The sequence below is a fragment of the Lissotriton helveticus genome, chromosome 7, assembly GCF_964261635.1.
Source record: "Lissotriton helveticus chromosome 7, aLisHel1.1, whole genome shotgun sequence".
NCBI classification, from domain to species: Eukaryota; Metazoa; Chordata; class Amphibia; order Caudata; family Salamandridae; genus Lissotriton; species Lissotriton helveticus.
In genome coordinates this window covers 1,858,921,434-1,858,934,614 of record NC_136068.1, presented here as the reverse complement: position 1 = coordinate 1,858,934,614, position 13,181 = coordinate 1,858,921,434, and the positions used below count along the sequence as shown (strand labels likewise).

Genomic DNA, 13,181 nt, shown 5'->3' with positions numbered 1-13,181 from the left:
TCCCCTCCCTTACCAATGGGGTAGAAATTCCCAGGGTTAACCCCACACACTTTTGCAGGATTTCTTGTATACCCTCCTGTCAACAATCTTGTAGGGAACCTTTGTGCCCGCCACAGAGATGAGATCTGAGAAATGAACAGGCCCCACCTCTGTGGTCATTTCAAACTAGTTCGGTGGGGGCGGTCTTCTCCCCACTGTGATTGGAGCCTGGCTGGCTGGGGGAACAAAAAAGGGCCTGTGTTTTTGTCATCTGACATCAGCCTGAGACGGGGTGACCCTTTGAAGTTAACTAACTTTCTGGGCACTGCCCAAATGGTCATCATGTCAAAGGAACAGAAACACTTCCCCAGACCCGGGCCTTTGGACTTCTGCTTTTAAGAGCAGTTTTCACAGCTCAATTAAGGTTGAGCATGCAGAGGGTTGCAGCTGGAGGCTAATGAAAAAGGAGCTTCCAGAGAGTTCAGGCAGGGCAAAGGTAACATTCTAAAAGTCCCTTTTCCTAAATAGTTATTAAAAATCATATGGTAACAATAAATGTGGGCTTTGAATAAATATTACAAAGAGTCCAATAATTTAAATTTCTAGTTGTTTCCTAGTTGGAGATAGCATTATTAAATTCAATATTGCATCAGAGTGTTTTCCTATGGAACAGCCAGCCTTGCTACAGCTAAAGTTATGGACAATATGGTCTATTTATGGGTGACTTATTTATGTAAAAGTAAGGTTTAGATCTGTAAAAAATGGGAGGGACTTTTGGTTGGTTCTGAGTACTACCCTGTCCTTATGAACCTGAACTAAGGGTTCTTTTACCTTGAGGCCCTGCAACTCACTAATGCATCTGAAAAATGTTATGACTATGAGGAAAGCTAGTTCCCAAGAGAGGAACTGGAGAGGGCAAGAATGTAAGGTTCAAAGGCGGGTGGGGGTGTCCGTGAGCCTCTTAAGGACCACACTGAGATTCCACATCCGAGCAGGAAGAACTCTGGGAGGTCTTGCTTTAGCTAGAGGGACAAAAAAATAAGGAATTGTTCCCTTTTATGCATGTAAGCTGTTATGACTGCTAAGCAGAGCCATATTGAAATGCATATAGGCCTGTAGCTAAAGGATAAAATGCTGGACTGTAGGCTTCAGAAGTATAAGAAAGTACTTCTTTTTACATGGTTAGCCCCCACTTTTTGCCTGGTGTTGATGTGGTTTAGACTATGGTGCACAGGGTCCCTGCCAAATGTAAATGTAATGTAAATGTATTTCGATTTATATAGCGCACGAATCACCCGAAGGTCTCAAGGCGCTTGCTTAGGGAACCCGTCCTGGTATTCCCCTGTGAGATACCCCGGCAGGGTATCCACAAGGTGAAAGCCAGGCATCCCGCCGCGAGGGGCCGTAGTGGAGATTAAGCAAGCTATTGCCCAGAGTCGCAGAGTGTGACCCCGTGAGTCGAGTAGGCACCGGAGCGAGAATTGTCGAGTCCGTGGAATTTTTGAGCCCCAGACCCGCCGAGGCGGGGAATCGTACCCTGGTCCACGGCTGATCTCAGCTTCCGGGTCTGCCGCCTCTAACCACTGAGCCACGCTTCTCCACCCAGGTCCACTGTGCTCCTTCCCTAAAACATTCTGCCAACTGGTACTTCTGCCCCATGTAAGTCCCTAGTAAGTGGTGCCCTAGGCACCTAGGGCATGGGAGCTGAAGAGGGTCCCCTGAGACCCCCCCTCACCAGGACCATGCCACTGCCCTTGCAGCTTGCATGCTCTTCTCAGGTGGAAAATGACAAAGCCAACATGGCACCTTGCCTGGGTGCCATGCCAGCCAGCACTACCTGTAGGCATAGTTAAGTCAACCCTCCTTCATTTATTACAGCCCTATGGCAAAGTGCACTAAACCACTGGTGAGGGCATATCTGCATAAGTATTCTTTCTCAGCCCTCTTGCCAAGTTTGCAACTTGGGTGTTATCATCGACGACTCACTAACTATGCAACATCAAGCCGTGAAGGTTGCTGCCACATGCTTTACCATCCTGAAATGGCTAAAAAAGATTATTTGGATGCTGCCAGACCATACCCAGAGAACAGTAGTCCAGGCGCTTGTCACCTCTAGACTGGACTACGGTAACGTTCTTTATCTGGGGGCAAACAAGGAGGTGACCCGTAGGCTACAGATGGTTCAGAATTCTGCTGCAAGATTGCTTTGCCAGGTTCCTAAAGCCACCTCTGTTTCTGGTCACTTGCGGGACCTTCACTGACTCAGGCTGGAGAACCGAATTAAGTTCAAAGCCCTGAGCTACATGTTCAGAATCAAAACAGGTGTGTTTCCCCAATATCTGCAGTCCTTAGTTCATCCCTATGGGCCTTCTTTTTGTCTTCGCTCGTCCACCCAAGGGAAGTTTTCTGTGCCTAGAGTCATACCATCCCTGATGGGCAGCCGATCGTTTGTATATCTTGGCCCCTCCTCTTGGAACTCCATCCCTACATCAATTCGGAAAGAAACTGTATATGTCCAATTCCGCAAATCCTTAAAAACTTGGCTTTTTAATCAATAATCATTAAGCTGGTATCTGTTCCTTGGCCTGGTCCGCGCCAGGAAACCCTTTTTGGGTAGCTGTTGCGCCTTATAAATTAAATTAATAATAATTCCCTACAGTACATAAGTCCATTCTTAAGTATTGTAAGTGCCAGGTAAGCAATAAGTAGGACATGGGCTAGAAAATCGACAATTCGAGTTCCCCAGCACCATAGTGGCTTCACTGAAACAGGAGTGTTTGGTACCAAACAGCTCTTTGTAATAAATCCACACTGATACCAGTGTAAGATTTATTAAAACATGTACTCAGAAAGCACCTCAGAGGTGCCCCCTGAAAAACCTACCAACACTGATGTGGGCACGGACTGGCTTTAGTCAGCCTGCGACACACAGCTATGTTTCGGGTCCCCTGGGTGGATAGCTTCTTCTATTTGGGACAAAAGACAATGCACATCCTGGGCAGAGGTGTTACACCTCCTCCACTAGGATGGGCCAGTGCTCAAAGAAGAAACTTCTAAGGCCTATAGCCTTTGTAATGCGACCCATGCCCTCTACTGCTAGCAGCAGATGTCAGCCCCCGGTTTACACCCCCACGCTAGTTTTGGTCTGGAAAACCTAGAAGAATAGGAGGTGTGTCCACCTCTGCCAACTCCACCCCTAAGTTCGGGGAGGTGAGGTAAAGCACATCTTTCAGTCCCCGCCATCTTGAAGATGTGGGGATCCCTTCAATCATGGCTAGGTTTATGCCCCTTCCCACAGGAGGGTGGCATAATAAAGGGTGTAGTAACCCCAGGTAAGGTGCCCATTGGCCTTACCTGCTACTTCCATTAAAACACTCCTAAATGTTGTATTTAGGTGGCTCCCCCAGTCCTACCGGCCTGTCTCCAGCTTCAACGAACCTGCGACCTGTCTTGAAGCCAGCAACCTCTGAAAACCCTGGAAAGACGGCTGCCTTCGAAAAAGTCTTCAATCTCCCATGTACAGCAGACCTGTCCAATAGAAAACTACTCCAAGGGCACCTGATCCAGCTGGAACCATGACTCCTGCCAACTTTGCACCCAACACCCAACACCCACGGTCCTAGTCTGAGTAGCTCGCATGTCGAGTGAAGTCTCCTGAGCGATCCTGACCTCAAGTCTGGCATTGGCAGACCTCTCCTGATCGCCACGACGGCGCCTGCATGGTGAATCCAGAGGCTCCCCCTGACCATGACCAGGTCTTTTAAGAAGACTCTGACGTTAAAAGACACCTCTGCAGAGATGATCTTGTGACTGCAGGAGCTTTTACCCATTGGAGGACAGCCAACTCAGTGGCCTCTCTCCCGCTATGACAGTGCATTGTGGGATAAGATGCATGAGCTAGCTAGTCAAGAATATTCAGAGGAATTCAGGAAGAGGGAAGAGGAGATAGCTTCAGAGGGCACTGAGTATCTCTAAAGCCACTGTGTATCCAGAGGCTCCCCCTAGTATAATTAATGCCACTATCTACTGTGCCCTTGGCATTGCAGGCACAGATTCCAGGAAGGGAGGGGATGGGGGGCCAAAACCAAATGTCCTCACATGGCTCTGCATTTCAGGCTTCAGTCTGCCCTTCGATAGGGAAAATCTATTTGGGCCTAGGTTGACGAAAACGTAGGGCTAAAGGAGGAGACCAACATTGCCAGGTCCATGGGTGCCTTTCAGACCCCATTGGCCAGAGGCTCCTTTTGGAAGCAGCATGTTAGGGAGGCTTCAAGGCCGCCTACTATAATTCCACCCCTCATGGTGAGGCAATAAAACTAATTCAGCCAGCAGCCAATATGAGGGTGCACCAGATGGCCTACATAGTCACGGATAGTGGCAGGCCTCCATCTTCAAATGCTGACTCGCCTGCCTCCCCCCAGATCACACAACACCTATGTAGGAAAGACTGCAGGATTTCCTGAACCCAGAGCAGCCTTCTGCTCATACGACTGGTTTTGAAGCTCTTGGCTGGCCTGAAGGTCTTTCTTGCTTTTTCCATGTACTCTTACAAGACTCAGAGGACCTCTAACAGGGTAACCAAACACAAGTTCAAAGGGTGAGAACCCCACTCCCTTCTGTGGCATTTCCCTGTAGGAAAAAAGCAGGCATGGAAGGACATCCCATCTCCCTTCTGAGTTTTTCAGGGAGTCAACTAATCATGCCTTTCAATGTCTGTTGAATCTCTCCACCAGGCCATTAGTTTGTGGGTCGTATAGTGTAGTGAACCTGTGATTCACTTCACACTCCTCCCACACGTGGTTTAATGATGCAGACATGAAGTTGGTAGCTCTGTCTGATAATATCTCTTTAGGGAAACCAACCCTGGTGAAAACAACAAGGGCTTTTGCCACCACCGGGGCAGTGGTGGTCCTTAGGGGGAATAGCTTTAGGGTGCCGAATAGGATGATCCACTACCGCCATAATATATCTGTTCCCTGAGGCTTTTGGAGGGTCCAGGTGGCCAACAATATCGACCCCTACCCTTTCAAAGGGTACCTCAACCACTGGAAGTGGAATCATGAGGACCTTCCGGTGGCCTCCTAAGCCACTGGCTTCACAGGTGACACAAGACTGACAAAGGTTCTTCACCTTCTGAGACATCCCTGGCCGTAGAAATGATTGAGCAATCTACTCCAAGTTTTATCCTGGCCAGGGTGCCCAGCTAAGGGGATATCATGGCTTGAGTAAAGAGAAACTCTCTAACCCTATGAGGTACAACCACTCTCCTGGTTGTACCAGGTTTGGAGTCTCTGGCCTCAGTGTATAGGAGTCCATCCTCCCAAAAGAGCCTGTGGGTGCCACTGATATCACCCTTTTCCTGTGCAGCAGCTTGCTGCCTCAGGGTCTCAAGAGTGGGACAGGTGTCTTGTCCCTGGCCTCCTTGTCCCTGGCACAGATCCATGCTACAGGGACTCCCTGGGCTCAAGAGATGTGCATGGTAAAGCCTAACCACTTCAGACTCAGTTTCCTCTGAGAATAATAAGTCATGTTCCTGAGAAGAGGGATTCTGACTTGGCATCTGTTTAGAGGCTGGTCCCCAAGTCTTCTTGCCTGTTTCTCTTGGAGGGTTGGCCCATTCTCCAGGATCCAGCTCCTCTTTTTCACACAGAGCTCTGCTCTGTGCTCTGGCTGTGCCACTCCATCCTGAGAGAGATGCATCAGACAGGAAACGTCCTTTATGATGAAGCTGGAATCACACTGTGCCTTCACAGCGCCGGCAACAGATGAATGCGTCTTTAGCACGCAATCGCTCTGCACTCAAGTTGTTACAACGACTTGTTTTAGGGGGGCGCAATGATGAAGTGGTGTTGGTATTAAAGTCTAACACCTTCCCTACTGTTGCGCAGACTTGATTTGGAATTGGAAATCTAACTATTACAATATCCAGCACCCCCTAGGGCAAGTTGTTAAAATGACTTGCGTTCTGAACAAACGTCTGCTAAAGACGCATTCATTCAAATGACGGAGTTCCTAAAGCAGACGTGAAAACCGAATGTGGAATCCCATCATACATTCACCTCAGACTGAGCACATTGATTCAGTATCACTCATTGCTATCACCTTCTTTATGTGCAATCTTCTTTTTGCACCTGTGCTTTGAAGAAGTTAAGGTTATCGTGCAAGAAAAGTTTTGCTTTCCTTCTGTTGGTCTCTGGGATGGAGGTTGTGAGGAGGCTTGAAGGTCCAGGATGAGGGCACATACAGTACATTACATGCACGCGCATTTCATCAAACAGTACAGAAGAGTATCAGGCATGATCTTTAGCGCTGTGGAGCAGATGTGTGAAGAAACACCCCAGGGCCATCAGTTAATCAAGGCTGCTTCCCTATCTGGTCCTAAGGAGCATTTGCTTCAGGGATTGCTTATGTGCTTCAGGGATTGCGGGGGTAACGTTACCATCTTTGCTAAAAGGTGTTGGTGTTGTAAGAAAAACATTTAGTCAGTGCATGCGGAGAAGTCTTTCCATAAAAAATTTGAGCATTAGGGCATGGTCCTTGGGAGGAGGGCATGCAGCAAGTGCCGTCTGTTCGTAATTGGTGAGAACGAGCCACTATGCCTAACGAACAATCTGCCACTAGTAAAGTAGTTTTGCTCCAGATGTGCATCTTCTGTTTTTCTCAAGTGCCTTCTTGACTATCCTGTAGCTTCCACCACCTGCTCAGAGATGCCCTTTGTATTGAAAAAGAATAAAACAACAACAAATAAACTTCAAATGATCACCACCACATCCCCCAATAAATGTTTCTTTTTAAATCCTATGCAAAGGGTAAAACATGTTTCAAGATTTTACCCTCTGGTACCCATCGCCAGAGGTATTGCACACGTAATTAACATGGCACATTAAGAACACTGCTCAGAATTGGGTGTGCATCTTTCCTGCGGCTTCTGTCTGTCCGGGTAGAGGTCTCACTAGTGATGTGGTTCCTTTGAACCATAGTCAGAGACTACAGGTCAAAAGTGTGTGTAGCGCGTTACAAAACTTCTATTATATATATATATATTTTTTAATGAAACTATTTCCATCACCAATTGGAGTCCCTAGAAATATAACTTTCATAGTAGGGGAATATCACCAGCACTCACATGTATAGTACTCAGTATCCTTGATAGAATGGGCAGAGAGGGGCGGGTTACAGGGAAGGGGGAGGTATTTCCCATCATACTAGAGACATCATGTATGATTTTAGATGATCATTTTGCACAATCTTCAGGACTTTCATTCGTGGAATTAACAGCCAGGATAGCCACTGCACCTTGGAAATGCCAACAGCAGAGTCAGAGAAGGACAGCAGGACGTCCACCGGTGAATTATAGATAAGAGGGTTTACCAGCTGGAGGTGCAGAACAAAGCTCCAAAATTCCTAACTTTTTTTAGCCAAATCGCTGGGACAGCTCTCACTATTGCTGATACTCCTCCGTTGACTTATACCTAAGAGGATATATTCGATAATAGTCCCTGAGAGGTAGCTTGAGGCCTATTCATGTATGATTTTGAAGACCAGGGTTAAGAGTTTGGAAAGGGCACTGTACTTGGCAGGGGAGATGATTGGTGTTAACCCGTATTCAAAAGAGGGTGAGAGAGAGGCATGGGTGGAAGACAGGGGCAGTCCTCCCCTTTATGATGTTGCCTTGGAGTCTGGGAGAAAGAAGTATGGTTTTGTAGAGAGCAACATGTGTAGCAGTGTTTTGGATTAATCCAGGTTTCAAGGGATAGCCGTAAAATGTATGAGGGGCAGCGCAGCACTCATCACAATATTCAGTGATGTTGGTCTCGTTGCAGAGTGACGTGTCCTTACAGCGAGAACATTTGCTATCAGACACTACAAAGTTTGCAATAAACAGCAATATTCATTGAGACTTGTACTTTGACGTATCCATTATAAAAAGCGTTAGCAAAGCCAATGAGTTTGATGGTCACAAAAAATGCCTGCTGCAGTGCAAAACAATTCAAAAATTCAAAATAAAATTCCTTTATGCACACAGTGCATGGATCAGATAAAGTATTACATTTCTCACGACATGGTGCACTTTTCAACGTTAAATAGTCCCTTTTACATTTCAATGCAGGCAGAAGAATAAAGCTAAGAACAATGGTATATAAACATATTTCTTGGGCTGGTCCAATATTACTTTTATATTGTCATCAAGCCAAGGGCTAACAGTTCCTGAGTCAATGTCTAAGGGACACTGAACCTAAGGACCTTGAGACCATGTATAGTATACAACAGATTTTCCAATGAACTTCAGACCTAAATGGCCTTTGAGTCACTGCATTCTTAGTGGTGTTTTCTGAAAAAGCAGGAAAGCCTAACATAGGACCTTATTCCAGCTAAACGTTATGCGATACAATGTTCTATGGTTTCCTATGTGAGTTAGAAATTATTTGCTGGACACTGAGAAATGGTAAATTGTAATACCTTGCCTCTTTTAAACACGTATCTGCTGTTTTATATGATTCTGTATTATGTTGACATCAATCTGCCAGAATTGTCACAAACATATGATTATAAAAACATTTTTTTGTTTTGTTTTGGGGGAATTAGTTTATTTTCAGAAACGTGTAGCTGACATCTGAGTGTTTTATTAATGCTCTGTTAGTCACCTGATGATGTTGATGTTTCGTTCCAGTCTTTCCAAATAAATTCTCAGCCATATGATGAGACTGAGAATCTATATGGGAGGAAAAGATTCGGAAAATTAAATGAGTTGGAGCTAGCAGTGAAGGAAAATGCTACAATTTGGAAAGTGACATGAGGCCATGCTCAACTGTAATCCTAGTTTATATGAATTGTTTGTAAAACCTGTTATGCAATAGGTTTCAAAACTGTTTCACAAAAAGTAACCTTCTGCTTTAATCTTTTCATAATTCTCTTGGCGGAGAGATAGAACCAAAAAATACTCACTAGGAAGAATAGGGTGGGAGGGAGGGACTAACTCATTGCACCCGTTCCGCAACCGCCGTAAGTTTCATCTGAGAGTTCAGCTCATAGTTATGCTTCTTTTTGGCTTCTACCTTGGTTTATGGGCTACATGACTGCTGTAGGCTCAGTATGTTACAAGGGTCTACAACCTTTACACTGCGGTCAAAACACCGCGGTGCCATTACCATGCGTCTTTTACAACGCAACGCTGGAGGGCGCTCTAGACTAAGGAATAGTAGATTTACTATTCCAACACCTTCCCTACTGTACGTAGGCTGGAGTTGGAATAGTAAATCTTACTATTCCTAAGTCCAGCACCCTACAGAACAAGTCGTGGTAACGACTTGCGTTGTAAAAGATGCGTTGTGATGTACCGCGATCATTTTGATCTCGTTGTAACATCGTACATCCGTTACAAGTGAAGGTGGGCTGGACAATAGCCACCACCGTTGCAGCAATCCATAAATATCAGATGCGCCTGCCTGCAGCAGCCCCCTAGCCTGGACCAGGAGGTAGCGGCTCATTCCATTGTCTTTGGGTTGAGAGTCAACAGGTGTGAGTTTGGAGAAATACATTTTATTTTTAATCAGGAAACATTCTATGAGCTGTTTCTCACCTGCGTCAAGATCATCCTCAACTTTGCTTCTTTCCGACACCACTGGGTCTCTCCAGTGCAATTTTGTCTTCCTTTGCAATCTGAAGGAAGCGTCAAAATCAGTGTGATCGTTACCTGCCAAGAAAACACATCTACAATTGTGGATTTCCATCACATATTTTGCAGCTCTGGGCTGCCACCATCCACAATGTTAGCAGAATGACATGCAGAATGAAATACGAGTGGAGAGTGCAACTAATAGAGTGTGCATTGTGTTGGAGACCAAAATCTAAAAAAAAAAAAAAAAAGGCAAGAAGGAACACCAGGACACCACCAGACCATGTACTACCTGCTGTTCAGGACATGACAAGGTACCACTAGTGGGATTATAACAAGAAGAGAGCACTGGAGGCCTAACAACTCGCCAGCCTTTGTAGCTTTAGTACTGTACTCCATTCCAGGAGATATGCTTTTAAGCCATATCACTCTCGCAGAGCCTAGGTGAACAGCCAAACCACACAACTCTCCTGCTGCAGTCCAGCCAAAGAAACCACCACAGACACAGCGGTGGAGCCACACAGCTCTCCCTCACCTTGGAAAAGCAGTGAAAGTCCAGAAGACAGCAGTGAAGCCAAACGACTCTTCCCCATGCAGGAGAGAGCACAGAAGCATTATAGCTCTCCTCCAGCCCAGCCGAGAGCAGAGGACCTACACGAAGGCAGCAGCGGAGCCATAAATTCTTCACCAGGAAAGGAGAGAGCAGTGGAGTCAACAATTCTACTACATCCCATTAGGGGAGCTTTGGAGTCTTGGTGCCGCGGCCAGGGCGACTGCCGCTGGATGCTGTGGATCACAGTACAATCCCCGGCTCCGGCGACAGGGGTCTGCCCAGCACCATGCAACTCTGGGCAATAGCTCATTTAATCTTCCCAACGGCCCCCAGCACCGAGATACCCCTTCGGGGGTGATTTGTGCGCTATACAAGTTCTGGATTTACATTTTTTTTTTACTACTTCCGCAGTTCCGGAAACCGCAGTAGAGCGATATCTCTCTTTCTCCACTGAGACAATTGCTGCGATGAGGGAGCCTACTGTTTATCATTGACACTGCGCAGAGACAACTGTAATAGGGACGTTACCTGATTTAAAATGCATCTCATGGAATGTCCGTGGTCTTCAAACGATGGTGAGACGTCGTAAGGTGCATGCCTATTTGGTGCGGCGGGGCATCCAGATAGCAATGATGCAGGAAACTCACCTGACCGAGAAGGAATGCACTGCACTGCAGAGGAGGTGGCATGGTCAGGTATTTGGCACCAAATACTCAGCATTTGCCAGAGGAGTGCTGATATGGATAAGGGCGGGGACACCATTCCAAGTTACGAACCAGCGGGTGGACCCTGAGGGTAGATATGTGGCACTAGAAGGGAGGCTCTATGGTAGGGAGGTGGTCCTGTGTAGTATATATGCCCCCAACGCAGATCAGGCCCGCTTTTTTGATTGTTTAACGAGCTCGCTGGCCTGTTTCCTGGCGGGCCCCGTCATATTAGGGGGTGACTTTAACTCGATCACCGATGTGATACTGGATAGATCGCACCCACCCCTGGCCGACTCCCCAGTACGTAGGCTAGCCGCTCACAGGAAGGACTGGCAAGACAGATGGGGACTGGTAGATGTGTGGAGGGAACAACACCCTGAGGCTAGGGACTATTCCTTCTTTTCAGCAATACACGCACTGCATGTTAGATTGGACTCGGTGCTATGTAGTGGGCCTTTAGCTGCTGTGATAACTCACACGGAATATCTAGCCAGGACTATATCAGATCATAATCCCTTGTTGGTGTCAGTGCGGTGGCAGCAGGCGAGATCAGCAGTCCCAACGTGGCGGCTGCGGCCTGACACGCTAGAAGATCCGGTGTTTAGAGACACGGTCCAACAGGGCATTGAAAACTATTTTGAGATGAATGAGGGCTCAGCCACCACGAGATCGTAAGAATGGGATGCGATGAAAGTGGTGGTGAGAGGTGTGTGCATGGGCAAATTCTCGAATGCAAGGACGACAGTTTTGAATGATCTGATGAAGGCGGAAGAGGTGTTAAGGGGTTTGGAACAGCGAAGACCAGAACGTCCAGACCTACAAGAGCGCTTACTAGAGGCTAAGGAGGTGGTGGCGACTGAAACAGAAAGGCTGCGGTGCTATGATTATAAGTTGTATGCCATTAAGGTGCACGCGGAAAGGGACAAAGTAGGTATGCTCCTGGCCAGGCTCGCTAGCCCAGAGCCTAGAGGGTGCCCGATCATGAGTATAAGAACGGAAAAGGGGGACATAGTCTACTCACAGCTTGCGGTTCTGGTGCGCTTTCAATCCTACTACATGAGCTTATATGAATGCCAACTAGAAGCGGAGGTCTCTGAGATAGGTGAATATTTGGAATTGGTACCACTGCCGGTACTAGATGGCAAGGCTGCAAAGGACCTAGGAGGACCCATAACAGTTACTGAAATTAGGGTCTCTATCAAACAGATGGCCAGAAATAAAACTCATGGGGTGGATGGACTGCCGATTGAGTTCTATGCCAACTTTATTGACCTCTTGGCACCCAAACTATTGGTGGCATACTCGGAAGCCGAGAAACTGGGACGCTTGCCTGAATCGATGAGGGAAGCACTAGTGGTGCCACTGCTGAAACCTGGCAGAGAGGCATTGGATGTAACATCTTACTGTCCCTTGTCTATGCTGACAGTGGATTATAAGATCTTGAGCCGTATCTTGGCCACCAGATTACTACCGCACATGACCACACTGGTGCACAGGGATCAAGCGGGATTTATCACGACCAGGAATACATCAATGAATATACGCCGTCTGGTTCGGATATTGGACGGTGCCGGGGCGTCACCTCATGACCCCGCGGTATTATCAGTTGATATTGAAAAGGCTTTTGACAGCCTCGCGTGGGGGTACCTAGATGTGGTGTTGGCGAAATTAAGGGTAGGAGAAGGCTTTAGGAGGTGGACGAGAGTTCTCTACGCGTCGGCAACGGCTAGGGTGCGACTGGGGCCGGTTATATCTTCGGCTTACCCTGTATGTAGGGGGACGAGGCAGGGCTGCTCACTGTCCCCCTTGCTGTTCGCGTTAGCGATGGAACCGCTGGCGGCGCGAGCAAGGTCGGGTGTCATGTATAGAGGGATCACGCAGGGAGCAGAGACGCATTATGTATCACTATATGCAGATGATCTTTTACTGTACCTAGCGGACACCGGACTAGCCTTGGGGGGAGCAATGGATATGCTGGCTAGATTCGGGCAGTTATCAGGCCTTAGGGTAAATTGGGCTAAAACCTGTGTGTTTCCGCTACGGACGGGCGCACCGTGCCCCCCACTCGCGATGGAGGTGCGGTGGGAGCCCTCCTGCTTCACTTACCTGGGAGTGCGCATTTACCATGGGGCCGCGGACCTACTGGAAGGCAACGTAGGACGTTGCGTGCGTGCGCTGAAAGGTAGCATGGCCTTTTGGGCCTCCCTCCCTCTGTCGGTGATGGGACGAGTAGCATTACTGAAGATGGTAGCACTTCTGCGGCTGCTTTACTATTTCCGGACTCTACCGATATGGATCCCGCAGCGGGTCTTTAGAGAACTGAGGG

The 13,181-nt window shown here is 47.5% G+C and overlaps 1 protein-coding gene across 1 annotated transcript in view; it reads right to left on the bottom strand.

Annotated features, from left to right (window-relative positions):
* Positions 1–13,181, bottom strand: part of LOC144770839 (uncharacterized) — a 165,334-nt gene that overhangs the window by 49,657 nt on the left and 102,496 nt on the right. Inside the window, exon 5 of the mRNA XM_078655622.1 lies at positions 9,560–9,673. Within this exon, the coding sequence (XP_078511748.1) occupies positions 9,560–9,673 (114 nt within the window). The remainder of the gene's footprint in view (positions 1–9,559; positions 9,674–13,181) is intronic.